General features: G+C 42.4%; 1 protein-coding gene across 1 annotated transcript; it reads right to left on the bottom strand.

Annotated features, from left to right (window-relative positions):
* Nucleotides 1-1,195: 1,195 nt before the first annotated feature.
* LOC109528304 (neuronal membrane glycoprotein M6-b-like) lies at nt 1,196-19,355 on the bottom strand. The gene is made up of 7 exons (XM_019890697.1): nt 19,179-19,355; nt 6,182-6,368; nt 5,939-6,098; nt 4,969-5,137; nt 4,353-4,426; nt 4,197-4,262; nt 1,196-2,422 (listed from the first exon to the last, which is right to left on the bottom strand). The coding sequence occupies exons 1-7, from the start codon at nt 19,246-19,248 to the stop codon at nt 2,270-2,272; spliced, it is 879 nt and encodes a 292-aa protein (XP_019746256.1). The 5' UTR covers nt 19,249-19,355; the 3' UTR covers nt 1,196-2,269.
* Nucleotides 19,356-25,263: the final 5,908 nt, after the last annotated feature.

The following is a 25,263-nucleotide window of genomic DNA, read 5'->3' as shown; positions in this document are numbered from 1 at the left end:
TGTAAAATGTGTATCCTTTCAGTAAGTGCTTTAAATCGGTGATTCGCAACCAATGGGAATTATTCATTTTCACTCTAATTTCCTACAAATAATGTATCGCATTTTTTTTTCAATCTAGCGACGCCAGCAACATATAGAGACGGGCAGAATAATGAATTTCTTTTCCGCTAAATGGCAGGTCTTTAATTAACCAGTCTAGTCATTTTATTTTTTTAAGGATTTTTTTTTTATTTGGTTGTGGGCTGTGTTTTTTTTTTTTCTGACATATATGCCTTGGCTCAATAAAGATTGGGAAACACCGCTTTAGACAGTTTGGAGATATTGGAATCGAAAAGATTTTGATACCTGAGGTGTCAAGGTTCCGTCAACCTTTTGGGAAACGTTTACTTGCAAAGATGATCCATCTGGAGCGTAGGGAGCTCAGCTTTACATCGAACATCGCAAACAAAGTCAAATGCAACTACATGATTAATTTTCAAGTCAGAACACAATTTGGAGATCATGTTGGAGACAAACTTTGTCTCATTGTTTGAGCAGAGCTAATTACGATTGAGACCAGGGGTGCCCATTACGTCGATCGCCATCGACCGGTAGCTCGCTGACTGGTCTCAAGTCCATCGCGAGGGGTGTGGTGGGAAAAAAAACCCAAACAAACATTTCTGTATTTCTGTACATGTTAGTAATATACTTTTTGTGTTATTGCACGCTGCACCCTAACCATCCTATCAGTCTCACTTCCAGAAAAAGTATTTAAAAATAAAATAAAGCAGGGAACCTTGAACCTATGGTGGCAAGTGACCTGCGTCACCGGAAGTTGTTTGCGCTCAGCAGTCTGCAATTGCAGCTTGCGATCAGAGCTGTTGCGATATAGCTTTTATTCTTATTATTCGCATTATTATTATCAGTCAACATTCGTTTCGTGTACAATTCACCGATGGCACTCGCAAAGAATGGCTATCTGGAGGGCCGAGAGAAACATTTTAAAACGCTACATGTGAGCTACGATAGTTAAACAGGCTGCAAAAGTGCCGTCGCATGCATCCGCGTCAGGTCTCCCACTAAGGTAGGCAGGAAATCCTTTTCAAAACTCATCAAGTCTTGTGTGTATTTTATTTTTCTGTTTCGTTCGTCAAGGGGCTGTTATGGCTATTGCTCATCATAGCATGGTGTGCAAGTGCATGCGTATGCGCGCGTGGGCGCTAACGGGTTGTTCGCGGGTGGTTGGTTAATCGAAAAGTAGATCTTTGGTCAAACACGTTTGGGCACCCCGATTTAGACCATTTGAAAGTAGCCATTATTGTTAAGTTGATTATTTTCTCTGTATTTGAATGATTGATTGTTTTGGTTTGGAGCACGAAACACGCCACAAAAATCAATTTTTAAGCGACTACAACTGTTAGCTTTGGTCTGAATGACTGAGCATTAAAATCCTTCGCCAGTGCATTGAAGCGCAGGTAAGCGTTTCCCAAAATGCCAAATCATGGGTGCTAATACAGCCTTAAAATGGCTTGCTTTGCTAAGGGGACAGTCTATATTTTTTCTCGTTTGTACAATAACAATATTTCGAACATCAACAATAAAGAGTCATCAATGTAGAGAAGTAAAATGAAAACACAAGAGGATCTCAAGAGTACCTGGCGTTTTCCAAAAGTATTAAAAAACAACAACATTCGCACACATTCACACAATATATTCATATTCATATATATGTGTATATAAAACATCAAAAAAAAAAAAAAAGAGAGGGAGTTGATTACTGTCTGGCTTCCACATGGCAGGCGCTGACAGTAAACAATGTTTATTTCGGCCGTGCGTCGAAAGGATGTGCCGGCTGGGGTGGCGAGCAAGGACATCAGTCGGGCCACTCGGACGAGACGCAACTCAACAGCCAGGAGATGCTTCGTAAAACCCATGGACTGTATGTGGGCTCAAGCCTGACAGACGAGCTCTCCCATGCAGAACCTTTTTTTGGGGCGGAGGGGGCGGGGTGGGCGTTTGCTCTTCCTCCTGACCCTCAATCCTGTTCCCTTCTGGTGGGAAAACACGCCCACTCCACCCAACATGGCGGAAGGGAAGAGCAGAGAGACTCAGGAGATGGTGGGGTTATTGACTCCAACTAGGGTGTTTTTTTTTTTTTTGTTGTTGTTATTTTATTTTATTTTTTTCATGAAGGAGCCTGATGGGTCCTACGGTGGGTGGGGTGGTGGTTTAAGGTGTGAGGGGTGGGGAGAGAAATGGGATGTGCTGGAAGCAGCAGGGTCGCTGATGCTTATGAGTAGGAGGACGAGTTCTGGCCCTCCTTGGAGCGTGCCTCAGCCTCCAGGTCTTGGTCATCCTTAGTCTTGATGTCCTGATAGTCGTGCGTGGAGACGACATTTTTCAGGTAGGCCCAGTTGGCTGACAAAATCATCAGGTAGTGAAGCTGAGGAAAGACAAGGAAACTCTTGGCATGGACCGTTTGCAGTGTGGCAGGCGGTGGACGATTCCACATTTCAAAGCTGAATTTGGCGACCTACATTGTTAGTTATTCGACTTTACAAGATCAGGATTTGTTTCTTTCCGAGCACCAAGTTTGATAAAACGATCATCGATCTGATGTGTTTTTAGCTCGCCACATTTGAATTCCGTTCAGAATTAGCATTGATTAATGGGGTTCTCAAACCTTTTGGGTCCGGTTACCACTTACGGCAGGGATGTCCAACAAAGTTTTGCAATTTTGTAATGATGGCTTCCCTCAGAAGGCCGTTATGACGGTGAAACAAAAGAAATGTTGAATCGTCTCATCGTATTTTAAATATGCACACACGACAAATTGATGGATTACTAGTTTTGAAATCACAAGTCTCAATCAATGTCCCACCCGCACGCCGGAAAAAAAACCCAAATCATAATCCGAACCCCAATTGAGCATAACTACCATGTGAAGACTGACAGGTTTTTGGAAGTATTAAATATGAATGACCTGTTTGATGAAAAGGAATTGAACCTAATTCTACTGAATTTAATTCATGACTTGTCCATTGTCGTTAGCCGATATGCACTGTTTCCGCTAACAATGTGCCTGCAACCGGGGAGGAATTACTTGACAAAAGCAGTTGCAGTGTTGCTAGTTTAGCAACTTGGTGGCTGTATTTAGTGACGTTTCCGAGCACTCTATTACTATTATACAACTATCTACAAGTATTTAAAAGAAAAGAAAAAAAAAAAGCGACTGTCGACTTCGATTCCAGCTACGAAACAAACAACACGAGGAGATTCATTTTCACTTTGTTTTGCGTATGAGTAGGCAATCATGAAGTCAATCATGCTGCACTTTGCCAATGCGCTTCTAAGATGCAAATATTTTACACGGGTGGTCTTGCTTCACCTGTGCAACTCAACATGGGAATCATGACATGAGTGTCCCCATATCTAGGACTGCACTTTTCAAAATATTTAAACTGGTCAAGAGCCATTTTTAATCAGAGATGGCTTTATGTGTCCCTAATTTTATTCTGGACCCACATTTTAAAAAATCGCGACTGTTTTTCTAGCACATCAGGTTTTTGAGATATTTTCTTTTTGTTGTTGTTGTTGTTTTCAAGTTTGACTTATAAAAAGCTAGCAGATTACAGATTTTACCATGCGATGTAATTTATAGCTGTGATGTTTCAGAGAAACAAAAATCACCTGTTGCTGAACCTAACTCTGATGTGCGACAGAAAAAACAAGGGCGGATTCGGAATTGGTGCAAAAAAACAAAAACAAAAACAAAAAAATCTTCGCATAAAGCATACCTGCATTTCTGATTAAAAAAAAAAAGTATAAATTTATTGACGAGAGGTTTATGAGGACCCCCAAGTTATGGTTCACGGACCCTGGTTTGAAAACAACTGAAGTAGAGGCTGCAGAGATTTGCATCGCAGTCACAGATTGCGTGTGAAACTGGGTCAACACTGGCCAATTATAGCTGTTATCCCAAAGAAGGTCTGTGTATGTTACATACGAAGTCTCACTTTGAATGACGGGGAAACAAACGGGCCCTCATCCGATCTTAAAACAGAAACAGTGACCCTCGATCTGCACACACATGCCCAGAGGTGGGCAGCTGGGGAGAATTTAATTCTGCGGCATTACGCACTGAGCGAGAGAGAGGCAGGGTTGCTATGGAAACAGATAATTGCACCATGCATATTAAGAGACCGAGAGGGGCTCACCAGTGCTATGACAGTCGCTCCAGCACCGGCAAATGCAACAATGTAGAGGTGGTAGGACAGGTAGAACTACAATCCAAAACAGATTTCGGATTAGTGGAAGAAAAAAAAAAAAAAAGATCCAAACCAGAAGAAATGTCCTGCTGAACAACATCTCACCTCACTGGTGTTACAAATATCTCCCAGAGTAGCACCACAAGCTTTTCCTGGTGTTGCATTCCAGGGAATGATACCTGTGGGATCAAAACCTTTAGTCAGGCAAAAATAGTTTCCTTTTCTTCGCTAATCCCAAAAATTATAACACCGATTAAAATCAAGTGCATGGGAATCCAATTATGCAGCCAATGAAGAGCGTGGCTGCCTGTGACTCCGATGTGATCTGTGTCCCACTTGGGAGGCGAGCCAGCTGTGCCTTACATGTGGGTCACATACAGTACACTGGGCCGTCAAACACACAGCGGGATGAAGACAGAGTGGATTTGCAACCAAATCCAATAAGGATTTCTCTAATCTCAATGCATTTTGCATAGCTATTAGAATTGAAAGGCAACTTAAGCAACTGGGTGTCAGAGACAATAATGTTGTAGAGTAAAAATGACATTAAAATTATATCAGTCCATCTATTTTAGCAATCTAAATTTAATAAAGGACAATGCTGGATTGAATATACCCTAATAACAATTTTCTTCCTTATAGAGTCATTTCTGGCTTCACAGTTGTGGTTAAATTACCAGAGGTGATGTTATATGCACTAAATGGTGTTGGTGCCACCTACCATACTGCCTGACATCCACACAGATGGAGTCGGGCGAGGTGATGTTGGAGTCCGGGGACCTCATGGCGGCACAGGTGTTCCACATGTTGAAAAAGAGGAACACCGGGATGGCTGTGAAGCCGAAGATGGCAAGGAAGGCTAGGGCGAGGATGTAGGTCAGGAACATGAACTGAAAAGAGAAAAGAAATGAGGCTCCATGACTCCTCTCGTTATCAGAGTTGAGGAGGTGAGTTTGGCAGGGGGCAGGGGGATAAAAAAAAAGCTTACCCCTTTAAAGGCCAGTGGCAGGTGCTCCATTTGCTACCTAGGCCTTCAGGTGGGGACCTATCTGACTTCATCCTACCTTCTTAATGTCACCACTATGATGCCCCAATTATAGAAACCATCAAAACGATGCACAACCGTGCCATATACATCAGCTGGGGCAATTCAGGATCAATATTCAATATTTATTAAATAAATCACTTTCACCAAAGATTCTTAATAAATGTATTCATGTGTGTAGATCACTACAGATGCGTTTTGCTAGTCCAACTTGGATTGCTCTCAGCCAATCAGAGGGCAGAAAATGCTACTGTTATTGAGATCCAGCTCGCCGGCTCTGTGAGGAACACCGAGGGACAATTTAGAGGGCTCCATTATTAACCTGCCACACGTTTTTGGAAACGTTGGAGGAAACCAGAATACCCGAAGAAAACCCACTCTCTGCAATAATACATGACTACAATTTGGGTTGTAAATGTAGGTCGGTGCTTCTGACAGAATTGAGGGTGAAGGCTTTGCTGGCCATGTTGGCTCACCACTGTTTAAGGCTAACAGTTCGAGCACAAATTGGACATCTGCAGCAATCAGCGTAATCAGGCTAGAAAGGACAAACTGTGCCAGTTTTATCCCCAAGGGATCATGTGTGCACAAGTGTAGAACTATCCACACTTGGGAGTGTGTGAATGTGAGGGTGAGCGAGACATACGAAGGCGGTGATACAGCGTCCGCACACGGTAGTCTTGAAGTCACTCTGCAGCTCCTTCTTGATGGCGCTAGTGGTGTAGAAGCCCTCACCCAGCAGGATGATGGCGTAGACGAAGAAGAAGGAGGCAATGCCATAGATGATGTACTGAAAGATCTGAATGCTGGCCACATGGAAACACGAGAAAGGGTTCAAGTGGAGCAACGGTTGAACTTTCCGAAGCGCTGAGGAAGGGCCAGAACTTACACCATGGTGAGATTGGCGTGGTCGCTGGTGATCCTGGAGAAGTGGTTTTCCACCATGGTCAGGGTGCCGGTGAGCGCTACGTGGCCGCAGCCACAGAACAGGGCCACGCCGGAGAAGCAGAGGATGGTGGCCACCAGGGAAGCGTAGGGCACCCCGCCCAGACACTTGATGCAGCACTCGAAGCATCCTGCAGGAGGCAGCAGTGCAGGGTTATAACGGGTGCCATTTCAAATGCGGAGAGCGGCTTGATGAGTTTGAATGAGTGGAAATCGTCATGATTGTTGAAGTTTTGCTAAGATTTATATGGAAGTGCGGAGCTGCCAATGTGGAGTAAAGATATTTTGACAGGCAAATAAGTTTGAACGTACTCGCGAGTACGGTCGAATGTACTCCCAAATAAACGCATTTGTAGGCTAAATGCAGAAGTGAATAATACCCCGTAGGAAACAACGCCGATCGTAAATCATGCACTGCAGACAGTAAAACCATAAAATTACTCATTAAAAATGTTTACTTGCTTAGTGTTCAAACATAGTGGTATAATGTAGGCCAAATGCTTGAAAAAAACTGTAACTGAGAAACTGAGACATTTTGAGAATTGTTCTTTGAGAACACTATCAGGACGATGCCTGTAAAGCTGAGTCAGTTTTCATCATTTTGTTTCACAGTTGTATGTTACAGGAGAAGAACTGTATTCAAAGATCAACGAAATCTAAATATACAGTACTTTCTCTTCGATGGTTTTCCATCAATTCCAAGATTATACTCAAGTAAATATGTGTGGCAAGCTTGGTAGTAGAAAAGGGCGATTAATCGCAATCAAATACGGAAAACTGTGCGATTAATTAACAACAAAATGGTAGCATTCAGCAATGAATTGCTTACTTTGCTACTCTACCTTCACTTATACAAAACATAACATTAAAAAAAAGCTAATTTGAATAAAGAAAAAATTCTGAAGGAAAAAGGGGGGTCTCGTCAATGTGCATAAGAAAAAATTCAACAATGTTGTTTTGTTTTTAAATAAAGGACAGTATTTAAGTTCTGTGGCAGTACTAGTCTTATAAATGCAAAAAGAAATCTACGTCAGGTAGATGCTCACGTGTGACTACAGTATTCAAGTATTGCGGGTTCCTGCGGTATTGCGCAGTGTAAACGTTCCAATACCGCTAGCTTAATGCTAAGACATCACGGGAAACGCCATAGACAGGTTAACCAACAGCAGCTGTATAAGATGCTTTTAGCAGCAGACGATTAAACACACATGGTGCAGCAACACACATAGACAAACAATTATCCTCTTGAAAAATGACTTATAATACTGCAGTTTACGGAATCATTTTCAATCCTTGTGAAACTTATTTGTTTGATTCTGTATGGCTGTTTTATGCTGTCCCGCTATGCGATGGCCAAGTTGCACACATCAGGAATCACAATAAATTAACCATTAGGCACTGTTTTCGTCCTTTATTTATTTCATTCAGTTATTTATTATGTTTTTATAAAACAAAATATGATATGGTGCTATATTACTGGAGGCTTGAACAGATGAATTTTTTTTTTCAGATGTTTAATGTTAACAGCCCCCCAGTGCACAACCATGCCACCTCCTCTCTTTTGTCTTGAAAGAAACATCTCCAAAAATACCCCCCCTCCCTCGCCCACCATTTCTTATGACCAGATGGCATGAATAAGTCATTTCCTGGTGCTAAATAAATGATTGTAAAGCAGAAGAGATCTTTTCTAGGGCAGCCACAAAGCAGCACTTGAGTGTTCTCCCTCTGAAATGCTGGGATGGACCTGTACGCTCCAGAATCATCACGCAGTTTTCCTCCGCGTATGAACATCAACAGTCAAGAGAATCAAGAGCAACAGGGGAAGGTGGGGGGAGTCTTATATAACGAATTGTTAAAAATAGATTCTTCAGCAAAGCAGGAAGTTTGTCAGGCACGAAAAATAGGATAAAAGAAAGTGTTTTTTGTGCTGTGTTTCCATGGCGACCTGCTCTATTTGGCAACCTCAATGCATCTTTAGCTTTTTGCATGTTCGAGAGCTTGTTGAATTGAGGTATCCAAGGAAAACACAAATGAGCAGGGCTCAACCGATTAATCGACTGATTTTAGCTCTTTTGTAAAAGCCGAAGATTGCCCCACGTTTTTTCGATTGTACTTTTTACAACTTAAGACCAAGATAAAAATTCTCATATTGTAGTTTTGCAAAGTTAAGTTTTGCCTGTAATTCAAATCTTTAATGGTGGCGACCAAAAAATACGTTGTTTTATTCATTACATACATTTCAAATTCATTGGTTGACTAATTAGTGATTGGAATTTTATTCTGTTAAATATCGGAATCGCCATCGGCCTCCCCAAAAATCATTCTCACCCTGCTTATCGGCGCACATTACGGGTGGGTGCCTTTGAAAATATGCACCTGCACTATAGCAGAAATGAGATGTTCTCTGCTCCGGAAGTGCGAAACCTCAAAGTGAAACACTCGCTTGATGATCCATGACAGATCATCCAGTGAGGGCACGAGATTCACTTTCACACTCAACACGAGCCCGAGCTAAAAGCCCCTGTCGGCTTTTATCACAGACCCCATCAATTGACTCAGACAGCTAATGACAGCTCTTCCACAGAATGAATAATCCACACGCACAGACTGGGTTCATCTCACTTGGAGATTGGTTTGCAGCACACACCAAATAAACAGACATCTTGCAAAACCACAGCAAGGGCATGATTTTATTTTGAACCCAAAACTATCCTTTGAGAGTTTTCCATCGACCCGCCATTTTACACTCCCGTGGAACCGTGGTCATTATTGATGGCTTTAAAAGAGCAAATTGATTTTTGCCTTCACAGAGAGGAGGGAAGTTCGTTGTAGTTTATCTGGCAAAACAATCCCGATTTGGATGTGCACAAGATTTGCCATATGTATTATTCATGGGGAAATAACGAAAAATGTAAAGAAGAAATTTACCCCAACCTTGCATGTTGGAATTTCGACTTTAAGCAGCTCTCCAATGCATCGTAAATCCTTGAGGTTTCAGTGTTTCTGTTTGTTCCATTTTTCTATAGAGAGCCAATCGATTTTTTTATATCTAGTTGAAGTGACAAAATACTCCTCCCACATGGTATGAAGACATTTAAATGTATTAAAGCGTAACTTTCATGGTATGAAGACATTTAAATGTATTAAAGCGTAACTTTCAAACACATTCTTCAACCACAATATAGCATGGGATGACTGTATATTGCAGATAAGTCATTCCCAATCACCGCTGTGGAACATTTGAGAGATAATTAATCTATGTTCACTGAAGTGGTCCTGAAATATTACTTTCAAATGATGTAGTTTTGCCCATCCATCTGTGGCAGCGACATAACGTGACAGGCAGAACAACTTCAGCTTTTTCAATAGAAGCAAGGCAAGCAATGTAATTAACCTGTGCATCCACCCTGTGACATCTTAGTGTTGTGCCATGAAAAAAAAGTGAATATAAAGCAGGCCTTGGCCCAATGAAGATTGACAAAAAGTGAAAGTAAAGTGCCAAATTAATGAGCCTCTGTGTGCCTCCACTTTAAGGCTCGAAATGAGTGGTTTCACATCGCAGTTTGTGAGTCCAGATTTGCATTTTGCACCACATCAAACACATTGAATAGCAAAATTGAGAATCAACCGGTGAAGAAGAACCAATGAGACGTTGCCAAAAAGCTTTGCTGGGCTCACGTCACTCACCTACTGCAGTTAGTTGGAGGTCGAAGGAATCTCTGTGTTCTGTACGCCGCTGTAGCTAGCTGGCGCAGAAGCTTCGGCTCGCTACTAGTGCACCTAAACGTGTTGCAGAGTCACTCCTGAGTCAGTAATCGTCACCTCCATGGTGACAAATATACTACATTTCTGACAAGTATCATTGTTATGAGGACATGAGGAAAAAAGATGGAGAAGTCGTGTTAAATACCAAGCTGACCTAATATTGACATGGCTAGCGGGTTTAACACCAGAACCCTGTGATTGGCTGGTACCCGCTTAGCTGTATGAATTTAGCAGGAGCATTCGTTTTGATGCTGTGGGTGCTCAGGACCCCCCCCCCCCAAAAAAAAAAGCAAAACATGTGATTCAGTGCAAGATTAAGTCATAGAGTTAAGATGCTCCCCTTCAAAGTATGCTCCTCATGATGAAGATTCTACGTTGCATAACGGGCGAAGAGGTTTGTTGCATAATAGATCCAAATCCCATTAATGATAATGAAGAAAGGGGCTGATGGGATGGTGGAGGGAAAAATGCTGGATTGGCCAAACTAAAACCCCTCAGCTAGAAACAGGCTGGATCCCAGGGGAGGTTATTGGGGGTCGATGCATTGGTAACTGCGGGGTTGCACACTGACACACCATCCTTCATTTGAGGTCCAATCTTATCTGGGAGTCTTGCACCACAGTCAGAATATTAAGAGCACTTTGGGATAATCCTTCTTCGAGGTAGCCTAATCACCACTTAATTCAAGACCACATGGAGTCTATAACAGAAACCACTTGAAAGCAAATCTAAACTTTTTCATTCTGCTGAGATACGTTGTCTCTAAAGGCTTTACAGCAACAACTCCCAGGCTTCTTTTAAACACACTCACGCTATCCTGGTCTGCCCGTGCAAGTGGTTTTAAAAGCCTGCTAATAGGAAACAGACAGGCCAGAGTGGTCGAGCCTAATGGAAATCAATGGACTATTCATTAGAAGTGAATTGAGGTGACACTCTGAGGTCAGCCCATTGGTCCTGTGTTACACCTCGCTGCATCCTGCCACCTCCCTATTCGGCCTGCCCCTGCCCCCTCCGCGTGAAATATGACCAGTAGCCCACGCTGCACTAAGAGTGCCTCGCCGGCTGAGACAATATGTTACTATGTCGGTGTCAGCCTTCTGCGTCGTATATTACCTCAGCGCTTTTGGTAGCATCAAGGAGAGGGCCGGCTCAGGGTTAGCCTTGAGAAGTTATTCTAAATTAGAACCCAGATTGCTGTGATGATGAGCGTGATGGAGGCAAAGGATAACGAAAGAATCAAGAGGAAAGGATGAGAGTATTAAGCTATTCACGTGGAAGAAATAAAAGTGAAAACATGGCAATTTGATGTGGAAATTTTGTAACACAGAGTGACCAAAATTATTATGGTGTGTCACTATTGTACAATATTGCTAAAACCTGTTTGAAAATCACACACTCACACACACACACACACACACACACACACACACACACACACACACACACACACACACACACACACACACACACACACACACACATTCACACGTGTAATCTAGAATTCAAAATTGAGAAACTCAATGCACTTTTTGCACAATGAAAATTGGAAACAGCAGAAACCAAAATGAATATGTTTTAAGTGGAACTTTTTGCAAGAAAGTATGTTGTGGTTGTGGTGATACACTGTATGTGTTTCCCCATTATGTCTTAACCTTAGCAATCAACTAGCAGAATGAAGGCTTAAGAGCTGTCTTTGTTTTACAATTGGGAATTGTCCTGCCATTATGTTTAGTTTTGACAATAAACTTTCACTTGGAGTGATGTTTAAACAGCTTGAAGCTTCTGTTTTGATGAATTGTTCACTTGACTTTATTTAACGAGGAACATTTAGAAAATGGATGGAAGAATGTTTCAGCAGCAAATCTGGGTGTACAATTTTGGGTGATGATCACAGAGACGAGTCAAACTGATTTTGTGTTCTTTGAACGACGAGCACCTCTTTGCCTGAAGGCTTCCAAGTATCATGTCAGCCACACAGTTCAGTGGTAAAGTCGAACCTCTTTTCAACGTACCCCGTTTAAAACGTTTCCACCCCTATAACGTTGACATTTCAAAGTCCCAATTTCACGTAATTCATTTTCCATTTGCCGATTTTGCTTACAACGAACACCTTTATAACGTAAACTTCATTATAAGGACCAGAGTTTTCCCACATAAGCAAAAGGAAGCTAACTGCCGCGACCTTGCTTATGAACAAAATGTGGAGCGCTGGATTCCCCTCAGTTGCTGAGCAACACTACTGATCGATTTGTACATTGTTGTACTTCCGGAGGCGTAGTCCTGAGCACATGGTCTGAAAATATGTCTGGTAAATGGAAGCAAATCTCGCTGTCTGTCAAGGCTGAAATTGCCTCTCACTTTCAAAAGGGATTCTCCCAGACAAAGCTCAGCCGAGACTACGAAATGGCAACGTCGACGATTTTGACAATCATCTGGAATGGCAACAAAATCATGGCAGAATTCGAAGTCAACAGATGGAAAGATGATCGTAAACGGCTTCGGGAAGCGGCACGTCCTGAATTGGAGAAGGCACTTTTCATTTGCTGACTGCATGTTTTCAGAGATGAAGTAGGAGCGCTAGAGCTGTTTGTTTCATGTCTTATAAAAATCATCTTTTCTTCTTACTGTATACACGTATTTGTAATACACATTTTTATACTGTATTACATGTTCATGTTTTTACATCTATAAATAGTCATACTGTATTATACATGGTAGTTGGCAGCCATTTTATTGGACATGGTTACAACAAACTACCGTTGTCACATACAGATTCGTTATGTCCCTCGAGGTGTAACGAGGTTGGACTGTGTACAGTATTGCACTGAGGTTGGTAACCGCTGTTGTTGCGCTCTCTCTCTGTCCGTCATTCTCTTTCTTGCTCTTTCTGTATCTGTCACATATTCACTCACTCAATCATACTCACACGCAGCGATTCGTTGAGTGATGTAGCCGCAATCTAAACCAAAGAGAAAAAAAAAAAGTCTTTTTAAAAGAGTGTACCAATTATCTGGGGTTTGAAATTTCCAGCTCTTAGAATGAGTGCAATGGTGATGGTTATGAAGGGTTCAGAGCTGGTTTGAACAGTCAGCTTGCTGAAGCATTCAAGGAGCTTTTCATTTGGCTTGATCGGGACGCAGCACCGCATGCAAACACGAGACATCGGCACTCGTGTCTTTTGTCTTTTCGTCCTGTGTTCAGAAATTATGCCGTCGGGTAGGCTCAAGCAGAGTGGACGATATAAGCTTTAGTCTTCCATCAAAATTCAAAATGGCCCCTTTGGCCACAAGTTGTGCTGCTCCAACCAAGCGAATGGCTCAGCAATTATGCAACCAACTTGCCGCTCTCTGTGCGACATTGAAGAAGTCAGTGGTCGCCTTGTGATGTGATTAGGGAAATTCACTTTGCAGCGTTCTTTGAGGATTGCCGAATATTGACTGAGATATATGAATTTCCGTGGGCATGGCTAATTGATGACAAATACTAATCGCCATCGGTCACCACTGAGGAGGAGATTCAGAATCTGTGGGTGATGGAGGAGGGCCAGAGCAGGCTGACGTCACTTGAGAACAAGGCCTGCTGTGCCAACCTGTCATGCTGCTATTCATATCACACTGCAGACTGGCACCAAGCTGTGCCCAATATTACTGCTGTCCATTATGTGCAAATCTGAAGGCAGACTCAAATATGGCCACAAAGCTCGTGTCCTGAGCAAGCATGTCCTTCTAAATACGACCGCGCGGCAGATGAGTGGGCTGAATGTGAACACAATGTTGTGCCACGCACTGTATGCATGTAAAAATAGAGCTTTTTCCCTTTTCAACCACTCCTGGTCATTGGCACGTAAACAAATGAAAGCACAACACTCACACACAGACGCACACATATCCAGATGGAGGCTGACAGCATGCTTTGGGCAAATGACTTCAAATGAGGAACGCACGAGCCCCTCCTTCGCTGTGTGATGGCTTTCACGTGCTTCCATGACCTCACATGTAGCTCCAGGCTCAGAGGAGGATACAGTAGGTGAAGGTTGCTCGTGTGTTCGTGTGTTCGTGTGTGTGGGTGTGTGCATGTGTGCTTGATTGAGATGAGCACTGAAAGGAGGACGTGGTTTATGGTGCAGTCTACAATCGTAAAGACACTGTGACTGATTTGGATGCTTGCCATTTTTAATGTAGGCCATACAGCATCGATTTGAATTCATTGTCAAGAAGAAAAATTTTGCATTTCAATCTATTGTTTGGATTTTGACATTGTTGTGTGGTCACTTTTATTAGGCTTAACTATTTTGTTGAAGGTTCATTGGTCGTGTTTGGTTCAAAGTACTTACATATCAATCCTGCTCGTGCTGTTTATCATCCACTCATTGGAAAAAAACAGAGAAACTCAAAATAAAGAAAGCGATGTCATGAAAATGCATTCTTTTCTCAGACCCTCACATATCGGTCAAGCCTCCCCTCCCAAGCCCCCGAAGAGAATACACCCTGGTGCCATCCCTGGAGCAAAGGGACCTCAGACACCGGACAGGGTTCAGAACAGCAACCCGAAGTCAGCAACATTCCTGCTCGACAGGTACATCTACCACCTCCTTTTGATTTTGAATTGATTTTATGTTTAAAAAAAATAATAAATTCGGACTACTAACATTTAGTGTTACCTGTATAGAAACATTGTGAATGAGTCATGCTATCAGCTTAGCAACCGTGGCTAGCATTGTCTTGTTTCCAGGGCTCATTCAATCTTAGTATTGCTACTACTGCTAGTTTACGGCAAGACAACCTCTAAGTAGTCATTGATATTAATGTTGACATGCAGTCTGACTTGACGTTAAAATGACAACAACGCACTTTGATCATACACTTGAGGGATTGGTGAAGTGAGGCTACATCCAAATCTTGATTACAAACTTTCACTATAAATATCAATTGTTGCCTTATTGACCCGCTAACATAAGGACCAGCTCACTTCTTCTGCTCTTAGATGATCTCCCCTCATCTTATCCATGAGTTGGTTCTCAGCTAACATAAATCCTTCATCAAAATCAATGACCTTTAGACAAGAATTGTGTGATTCAAACCAAAGGTCACCAAACCACCACTGTGGATGACCCCTGCAGGCCCCTGCAATGGAGCCAGACTCTGGAATTTGCCTCCCAGAACTTTGAGGTGGAAGAGTCACCCTAATATATTTGGCAGGGACAAAAAAATGGTTAAAGGGGAAATCAAGCCAAAATATGTCTTTACAGTATGTTCTTTGCGTTCTATACTGATGCTCAGCTTGCACCGTCACATGACCAAACTCAGGAAACAGGTGTTGAGAACACTTAGAATCAAGGCATGTGGTTTGTCCAGTGTTTTGTGAAGTGCATATCAGTCTAACAAATGGATAAAAAAAAAAAACAGATATATGTTTTGAAAAAAAAAGGCTGTTTTTAAAAAAGAAGTACAGATTTCTCTGAAGTACAGATTCTTAAGTATACTGAATTACAAAAGTCTAAATAATTTTTGACTGTCAATTAAATTTAGTCTGGTTATAAAAATAGTTTACATGTATCTTCACACAAAGTAGTTTGTCTCTTTTGTTAACTCTGGCTCTTATGCATTCAAAGGTATTCCCCTAGCTTTGCTCATATGAACGTATTAACAGAAATTGATGAATTGGCTTTTCTTTACACTTTATACTTTACCTGTAAGTGTTTCTTCAGATTAGATGGGGAATTTTTGTGGTTTCCAGGCTAACGAAAGACACAACACATATGCCACAAATCATTCGTGGAGCCGACAAATATTTTTGCCACAAATCATTCGTAGATGAAGACGAGGATGAAGGGTTGAAGAGGATTCCATCATTATCAGCAACACAAACCAAATGTCAGCCCCAGCATCTGACAGATGGCCATCAAACCATAGTTGACCTTTTCATTCAAAGACCTTTTCCCCGTTCTGGCAGTCATAAAGTTAATCTCATCTTTTTCTTGATGGTCACAGTGGTTGCATGAATTCTCAGATTGCTGATCCTTTCCTTTACACAATCTTTGTTGAAAAAAACAAGACTTTCTTCACCTCCCTTTGCAGCATTTTGCACCCCTCCAGACAATGACGTAATCTCAACCACATCTGAGCATCGAAAGTGAGGGCAGCGAGGAGCCGCTGCTTTACGTAACACGCTAGGAAGGTGCAGCTTGACAGGGGCTTCAAGGAGGTTTTTGCTTTATCTCATCACAAAGCTTTCAAACTGAACGTCAGAGAAAGGAAGCGGACCATCCTCAGAGGGTCTTCAAACAGCATGCTTATAGGAAGCAACCAAACAAAATGATAGGGTGAGCTGAAACCTACGCTTGGATCTCGGAGGCAAAATGGGAACACTTTTAGGGCCGCAAGCATGTTGCACTGAAATAAAATGTTTAAAAAAGTAGATGTTTAGACTGCTTGAAAAAATGTTCCTGGATCCAGATGATTTTGTTTCATGCAACCACTTGATGAAATTAAATTGTGTTAATTCAACAAAAACTTTTTTCAGTGTGGGGCGGCCCCTGTGAAGCCTGCCCTGATAGGTTAGATATCTGTCGGTAACCCTCCATCCACCCCTATCTACACTGAAGAAAAAGGTTGTTGAATTCCAGATAAATTTCTTAAACTAGATGTATAGTCAGAAAAAAAAAACCTGGATCCAGATGATTATGTAACTTGACGAAACAAAATTGAGTGAATTCAACACACCATTTTTTCCAGTGTGGTAGCCAATGTAATGTTCTCCATGGTTTTCATTTGTGATATGTGTCATCGGGAAAACATCAATATGGCTCGCTTCTTAAAAGTTTTTAATTTAGAAAAATAGCTTTGTATAGTAAAAAGGTAAAAACATTATTCCAAAAAAAATAATACAAGATCATGTGAAGAAATAAACAGGTTTTATAAAGTGTAATCAATAGGTAACCTGTGTTGAATGTCTGCTTTTAAGGGGCTTGGCCTAGTGAATGACATCAGGAGTTCTGACTGCACTGCTTCCAATGTGAACATATTCTCCATGCTCCTTGCGAGTGTGTTCATTTTGTATTATTTGACTGTAGAGTTATTCTGTTCATTACACCTGTATATCGGTGATCCGTCAAATATCGGAATCGTATCAGCATCATAAAATCCACATCAGTCAGGCCTGAGAGTTAACAATCTGCGCCTCCATGGTTTGATCCTGAGCCGTATACCTTAACATCATGCCATGCAACTTACAAAACGATTTTGAGCCAAAGCGGCTGGCACCCGGCAACACAAGCTTCTTATTCGAGCACTCTCGTCGTTTGGCCCCTCACTGTAAATCTTCAGCATCTTATTGGATGTGATAAGCTCATGGTCACATTCCAGATGTCAAAAGGCGCGCACACAAATGATTACACAAATACGCCACCCTGCAATCTATTTCAGTGAACCAATGTCGGTAGATTCACTTGTGCAGCATCACACCTGGAGCTACTTGAGGATCACTCACCTTAACTGGTGATTAAAGGATTCACAGGGTTAACTACTCATTGTGAACATGGCCACCCTGGTGCTCCACTATCCTCGCAGGGGAAAGCGTGGTCTTCAAACGGGCTCGCCCAGCTGATGTTGCCCGATGGGTTCCCAGTAGAGCCGCATGTGTAGCGGCACGCCTCGGGAGGGAGTGATGTAATCGCTTCTTAAACCATCAGAGTGGAGGGACACCTCCTTGTCTCCAATTTATATCAGCATCGCTGGGAAGAGACACTGTGACTGCCCAAGAGTCCATGCTTGTGTCTCAGGCATGCAAATTGCAAAAATTGTGGTTATTGCCTGGCAGTCAAACTTGAAAGGCCACTTTTTAAGGCAACAGAACAAAAAAGATCATACAAACACTGCTTCCCCACCACTGTGAGAAATTAACCACTTACCCTCACTTATGATTTATTAATGCAAAATTATGTGTGTTTATTTATCCATCACTGCGATTTTCTGGCAACTGGTTCAGGGTGTCCCCTGCCTACTGCCCGAAGACAGCTGGGATAGGCTCCACCACCCTCACGACCCTTGTGAGGATAAAGTGGATCGGAAAATGGATGAATGGATAGATTTATCTATCAATCTATCCTAGGGACATGACAGGCAGACTTATTTCCACTACATGGCCAAAGTTCAGCTGAACAGACCTAAATTTAACACCAAGTGAATTTGAGGTCTGGCTTCAGAAATGCCGAATGAAAAAAAATGATTGAAAAGAAACTAATGCCCTGACTCAGCCGTTTATTCGACAGGAGAAACAGTCAAACACACAAATACAAAATGAGAACACTTGCAAGGAGCTGGTGTAGGCCACAACGAACACCCAGATGCTCACACGTAGACAACCAACCAAGGCTAAGCCACGCCCCTGAAAGGCACACCCCCAACACACAAATACCACCGTATTGAAAGTAATTTAATTACACTTTGTACAGTCAGATTACCTGTCCACATTCTCTTTAAGATTTCGTTGTGTTTGTGCATAATATCTGCACATGAAAGTGTGATGGAAAATAAAAAAGCCCTCTGCACTGTGACACACGTTCGCCAGTCACACAAAGAGGGAAAAGCAGCAACAATTTGACGTCATTTAGATTCAACCCCCCCCCCCCACACACACACACACACGCACACACGCACACAAACGCAGTGTGATTCAGCTTCACGCCCTTTTAGGAAGCTTTTACGTGGAGCCTGAACAGTGATGCTCCTGTGTGTGATTCCTCGGACCGTGCCTCTGCGTCAAGTGCGCGGACCTTTCTGCAGCTTCCTTGCCGGCAGATCGATGCTGCCAGATGAAGAAGCAAAAACCCTAAAATGATGCTTTCCTCACAACACTGAGCTCCCGATCGACGCACATGATGATGGTGATGATGAGGAGGTCTCAGGTAAAAACGTGAGTCGTGCACGCGCATGGGCGAAGCGCTCTAAATACTAACGTGTAAGTCAGAAGGATATCTTCCATTTAAGGCGCGCAGTAACACCAAATCTGCACCACGGGCTAGGTGGTGCTTTGTTTCCCTTGGGAAGGTAGAATAATAGCACCGCTTTTGTTTGGAGCGGTAAGCCAAGCGACTGAAACAGAATTCAGGTTGGCGCAAACCGTTCCAAAAAAAAAAAAAGAACGAGGCACAAATGGCAACAGGAAATGAAGCCTACCTTTGCTTTCCTGTCCTTCATCTTGAGTCTCCTCCGCGTTGGAGTCCATGGCCGGCTTTGTTCCATCCATTATTATGGAGCTTTAGGGTCTCCTATAGTGGCACTGGGGGGCTTAGAGTAAAAGGATGGGTGGTGGATCGTGGAGTGGGGACTTGATGCTCGGCGTTGTGGACTTGTGGCGCGCCGTCTCTCTCTCTCTCTCTCTCTCTCTCTCTCTCTCTCTCTCTCTCTCTCTCGCTCTCTCCCTGTCTCTCTCTCTCTCTCTCTCTCTCTCTCTCTCTTTCCTGAGCCCCCCACCCTACCTCTATCCCCTCCCCCCAGCGCTTCTGAACGCTTGCGCACAACCTCTCGCTCTTTCGCTATACTTTGCACCTGCAAATGCCAGGTTAGGTGGATTGCTCGTGCCAAATTGTAGTCTCTTCAAGATTTATTCACCTTTCATTCAATGCAGTCTTTATTGCGGGGGGGGGGGGTATCTGCACAACGTGATGGCCAAATGTGCAAGAGCTGTAAATATTTGCAGCCATCTACACAAGTGCACACTCACTCACACGAACACACGCAGAGCATCGCTGCCCCCTCTCCATCTGGTGAGATGAGACAGAAAATCAGGGAGGGAAGTGAGACAAGTAAATCTTGTGCTTTCAGCGGAGTTTAAATTGGGGCATAGAAGAGCTTTGGTTAAACTGTGATGAACTGATGTCACGATTGAACAATCAGATCATCCTGTGGTAAACACTTAACTCAAGAGGACCAACTTTGTTTACCTCAAAGAATGCTGATATGGAGGGTGGTCCGTAATTCCATAATTCGCCCTATTTTCCAATAATAATAAAGGTATTCTGAAACAATGGGACACCATCTGTCCTGAATCCTCTTAAGGCTTTAGTTCAGTCCCTCACGTGGCCCCGTTTCAGGCAAACAGGTCCAGGGACGCCCCCCCCCCCGCCCCACCACCACCACCATCTCAACCCCCCCGTAATTATCCTGTACCTCAAAACATCGACAAGTATCAGACACCACAATGGCTCACATGACAACATGACATTTAGTGTGTGCATGAAGCCACGGGGCTGAAACCAACACCCACTGTGCGCCATATGTGGGCGAGTCAAAGAGGGTCATTGCTCACAATGAGGGTTTGACGTGTGAGCGACCCTGAAACCGGATCTGCATGCATAAACAAAGAACTGTGTTTATCTATTCGCACTGAGTGTCTTGTAAGCAAGCGCTCAAATGTTTACGGGTTTTTATTAGGGACCAGGGCCTCATTGCAATCTCAGAATGTGTTTTATCAGCAGGCCTTAACGGATTCTATTTCCTCAATGTAAATTATAATTATATCTGCTTGTAATCTACATTATCCAATACAGTAAATATAGAACAAGGTGAGATAACTCATATGCAGGCAATGGCAGATCCTGAGTTTGAGGGATGAATTTCGTCTCACATTATTTTCCTATAATCCCCAGACGGCCGCTCAGATTAAGATCAGATACATTTCTTCCTGTCTTTGGTTTCTGTCAACCAGTTTACAGAAACACAAAATGCTCAAATTAAGGTTGGTATCGGCACAAAAAGGAGTCACACTATTTTGCTGAATGAGGACTACAGTATATTATGGAAGAGTGATGATGTTGAAGTGGGGGTGGGGGGGTTCACACACTGACGCACGGTTGTAGCTGCAAGGCGGTCTTCAGTTGCTGACAGCAAATGCACGGCAGCCTACATCATTCTCAAGGAGCGACCTTAAAGTTTCTCAATCAAACTCTATTTATATAGCACTTTTCATTCATAAAAATGCAACTCAAAGTGCTGTACAGTTAAAACATTTCAAACTTACAATATAAAAAGAGGACGCCCCCTCCCCTCAACATACACAAATATATGTCCTCACAAGTATGCCTATGCTCACACACACACACACACACACACACACACACACACACACACACACACACACACACACACACACACACACACACAAAACTTGCACACAAACCCTAATGATCCTGAAACGAAAGAAGTCATGGCAAGGCACAGAGAAACCATATGAGGAAAAAAAGCACCCAAAGCGAGCTGAGCCACAATGAGTGACAAGAACCATACCTCCCAGCGTGGAGGCCCCCGATGAGGAAACACTGGCTTTTAAAAATAAAAAATGATCAATAAATGTAAAAGGCTGAAATGAAAATAATTATATAAATAAGTTATTCAAAAGCCAAGCTAAAAAGATGTACCTTAAGCCTCCTCTTTAAAACGTCAGCAGTCCCTGCAGACCTGATGTTCTCTGGCAGGCTATTCCATAGACCAAAATGGCTGAATGCAGCCTCACCATGTGTTTTGGTCCTCACCCTGGGAATAATTAAAAGGCCAGTGCCAGAGGACCGCAGGATCCGCAACGGTTGATATGATAAAAGCAGGTCAGATAAATAAGATCCTCCAAGACCGTGAAGACATTTAAAAACGAATAAAAGCACTTTAAATTCAATGCTAATGCACACAGTGAGCCAATGCAGCAATTTTATCTGTTATCAACACAATTGGCGTGTGCCAATGTCATGCACTGACCCCACTGGGTCTATTTATGCTTCGATCACTCTGATTTGAACACAAGTGAGGGGAGATGTCTCGATTGGCCCGGAGTCGGTTGTGTTCCATCCCACAACGGTGCACAATGGCACAAAGGCCCGCTAAAACCCTATTCTATCTGTGCAAAATGTACCAAATGAAAGAAAACCCAATGTGCACAGTTAAACTGCACTTTGTGCTCGACTTGTGCAGAGCATGAAAATAGGGCCCATAATGTTTAATGCTCTAGATCCCAGGTGTCAAACTCAAGGCCCCCGGGCCAGATCTGACCCTCCACATCATTTTATGTGGCCCGCGAAAGCAAATCAAACATGTCAGCTTCGATGATGATTGCTCAGATCTGTACCAACATTTCAACTTCTCATATGCAATAAATAAGAGAAACATTGTAAGCATTTTCTTGTTGCCTCATTACAATAATTTAAACAATACTGTAGTTGAATCAACCATTATTCTTGACTTCTTTATATGGTTTCACAGCCATAATGGCTCTCCAGGAGAAACGGTAACTATAATGCGGCCCACGACAAAAATGAGTTTGACAACCCTGCTGTAGATGGACTGACAGAAATGAGTGTACATATTACAGCAACTTTAAGCCTTCAAATAACTGTGATTTCAACAGACAAGGAGCAGTAACACATAAAAAGAGCATACAATACTCACAGGCATACGTCTCTGCTCTGTGGGAACGACTACTACTGGAATTCTCTGCCTTCTCCCACCATTGTTATATCCAGCATGTTAAGTCACAACATAGTACTACAATTAAAGCACACAACTCTTAAAAAGAAGAAAAGAAAACATAAACCTTCAAAAATGGTTGCTTAAAACTCCGTGATAATAGTGGGGAACATTGTACAATATGTATGTGGATTGAAAAATGCTATTCGAATATTTGACATGGATTCTGAAAGCGTTCACGTGAGGACTGCGCTTGCATCTTTGTGAACAAACTTTGGGACACCCCCGCAACTCTCCGCTTGCATCTTTGTGAACAAACTTTGGGACACCCCCACAACTCTCCATTTCAAGTGAATGTCTGCTGACTGGCTGTCAGGCCACATTAGCGGGACATTTCAAGTGAATGTCTGCTGACTGACTGTCAGCCCACATTAGCGGGGCACAGAAATGAGAACCTTTCAAAGCAACGAGCAGCTCTGTCTTTGGGTTCACGGGAAGGACGCAGACGGAAACCAGGACACCTGTTTCCAGAATCTATACCCCCTCAAATTGTCGCTCGCAGCCGATTCCGCAACAGTCTGTGGTCTCATCCCTCTCATCGGGCCGTCTGAGCTCAGGAATATGTGCTCTGCTGTTGCCATGGAGACAGTCCACACTGCCAGTGATCTGCAGTGGTTGGACTCTCCAAGCGATGCTGTGTCAGTTGTGAGGGGCGTGATTCCGCCAGGAGACAGAAAGCAAATTAAAAAATGGGAGAGATGAAGAGAGGCTGCGTTAAAGAAATATCAGCAATGCTCTTTCTTCTGTTTTGGCGTCCCAGAGGGGCACGGAGACACTGACAAGGGAACCGGTGCATTGTAAAGCTTTGCACAGTGAACTGTGAATGTGGGACGTGAACGTGATAGCAAGCCGTTGCTGCATGTTGACATCAACCGTCCAAATGACCTTTTGAATTGTCTTCCCGACACAACAATTAAGGCCATTTTGCATCTCTTCTGACTGGGAAGCTTCACACACTCATCCCAAAGGTTGCTCACTGCGACCTTCTGCATTGTGCACCCTTCAAGATGTTTGTGTTTGTTTTGTATGTGAAAAATTGCAAGATGGGAATCCAGTTGTTGATGCAAATATGACGCACATACACAATTACTGCAGCTTTATGAGCCTCTCACTTTTGCCTGAACCGAACCTGAATCCTTCGAAAGCAAAATCTTTGGCAAAAGGGCAAAATCAAAGTCATATTGTGTTCATGTCCTGGCTGAAAATGGCTTGAATGTGAATGTCAATTTGATGAATGATTGTCTTTTAGCTGGAAACAACCTAGAGTAATTGTGTGGCAAAGGATTTTAAAGTGTTATTATAAAGGTAATGAAAAGAATACCCTTTTCATTTTGATATATTTAAAATGATTAATATTTCTGAAAATCTTGAGGAACCACAATCTTCTGTGTCATTCGAAAGAATCATGATACCTTCTAAAATATTTTGGAGCAGTGGTTCTCCAAACTTATTACACCAGGGACCCCATAAAAATAACTGAAAAACATGAAGATCAATATCAAAATACAGTAGTGGGCCCAAGTGTTCATCAAAAACAAGACTTAACAAGTGCTTAACTACAGGATGATTAAAAAGTGTATTTCAATAATGATTAAATTGATGTATCGTACATAAGTAAAATGTAATAATTACTTAAAAGGTTAAAAACAAATACTGAAGTTATTAAAGATTAAATGACAATCTATTGTACTGTAAAGTAAAAACACGACTAAACTGTGATTCTTTCACCTACACATAGAGAGGCTGCGTACCATCAGTGGTACTGATTTACAGCCTTTTAATCAACTATACATTTAGAGCTTTGGATATTCATTTAATGATACTTTCTGTAAGAATTTTTAAAATAATGTAACTAGCAAATACTTTTAGTCAACATTTCAACATGTCACGCAGTCTTTCGGCACTCGTGTTGTATGCCCCAGTCATGCCAACTTGTGGACGCAATCAATTGTAGTTTAGAAATACTAAATTGCGACCGCTAGGTAGACGCAACTTGCGTATGAAATACTGTAGTAGTTTGTGACAATAGAGTAGATTCAATGTGCACACAAAATCCAAATAGCTAGTACTAATCTAATTCCTGGACAGTAAGCAAATCAAGCACGCCTAACAGTAAAGTGGAAGCATGCTCTTTTTGCTTACCCAGATTTACAAGATGTTCATGGGAATTACATTAAATTCACTAATTAATCTCTCTTTTATATGTTTCACTTATTTTGTGGCCACACATTTGTACATCAAGTATATTTTGATAGCTAATTTGTGGCCACAAATTTGCATTTTGTGCACACATAACACTAATTTTATGGCCACAATCTAGCACTTGATGGGAACAAATTTGCTTTTTATGCACATTATACATATTTTGTGTATTTCGTGCACACGTGATACCAATAATTTACCCACAAAGGGTTCAATTCCGGCTCCGGCCTTCCTGTGTGGAGCTTGCATGTTTTCCCAGTGCCTGCGTGGGATTTCTCTGGGTACTCTGGTTTCCACATTCCAAAAACATGCATGGCAGGTTAATGGAACACTCTAAAATGTCTCCTAGGTGTGACTGTGAGCATGAATGGTTGTTCGTCTATGTGTGCCCTGCAATTGGTTGGCAACCAGTTCTGTCACGTTCGTGGTGGTGGACCCCAAAAAAGCAGGCGAGAGGGAGGACCAGGGTGTACTCGACGAATTGTATTTTAAACAAAGAGAAAAACTAAATCGAGAACTCAGGCATGAAGAAAGCAAAAATCCAAAG

The sequence above is a fragment of the Hippocampus comes genome, unplaced genomic scaffold, assembly GCF_001891065.2.
Source record: "Hippocampus comes isolate QL1 unplaced genomic scaffold, H_comes_QL1_v1.1 scaffold174, whole genome shotgun sequence".
NCBI classification, from domain to species: Eukaryota; Metazoa; Chordata; class Actinopteri; order Syngnathiformes; family Syngnathidae; genus Hippocampus; species Hippocampus comes.
The sequence above is the reverse complement of the archived record's forward strand: the minus strand, read 5'-3'. Positions and strand labels throughout refer to the sequence as shown.

Bases quoted from the DNA above. Each gene is read 5' to 3' on its own strand.
- LOC109528304 (XM_019890697.1), bottom strand. From the start codon at position 19,248: ATGGATGGAACAAAGCCGGCCATGGACTCCAACGCGGAGGAGACTCAA. The intron at 4,427-4,968 runs GTAGGTGGCACC...TTGATCCCACAG, and splicing joins TGTGGATGTCAGGCAGTATG to GTATCATTCCCTGGAATGCA. The intron at 2,423-4,196 runs GTGAGCCCCTCT...GTCTTTCCTCAG, and splicing joins GAGCGACTGTCATAGCACTG to CTTCACTACCTGATGATTTT.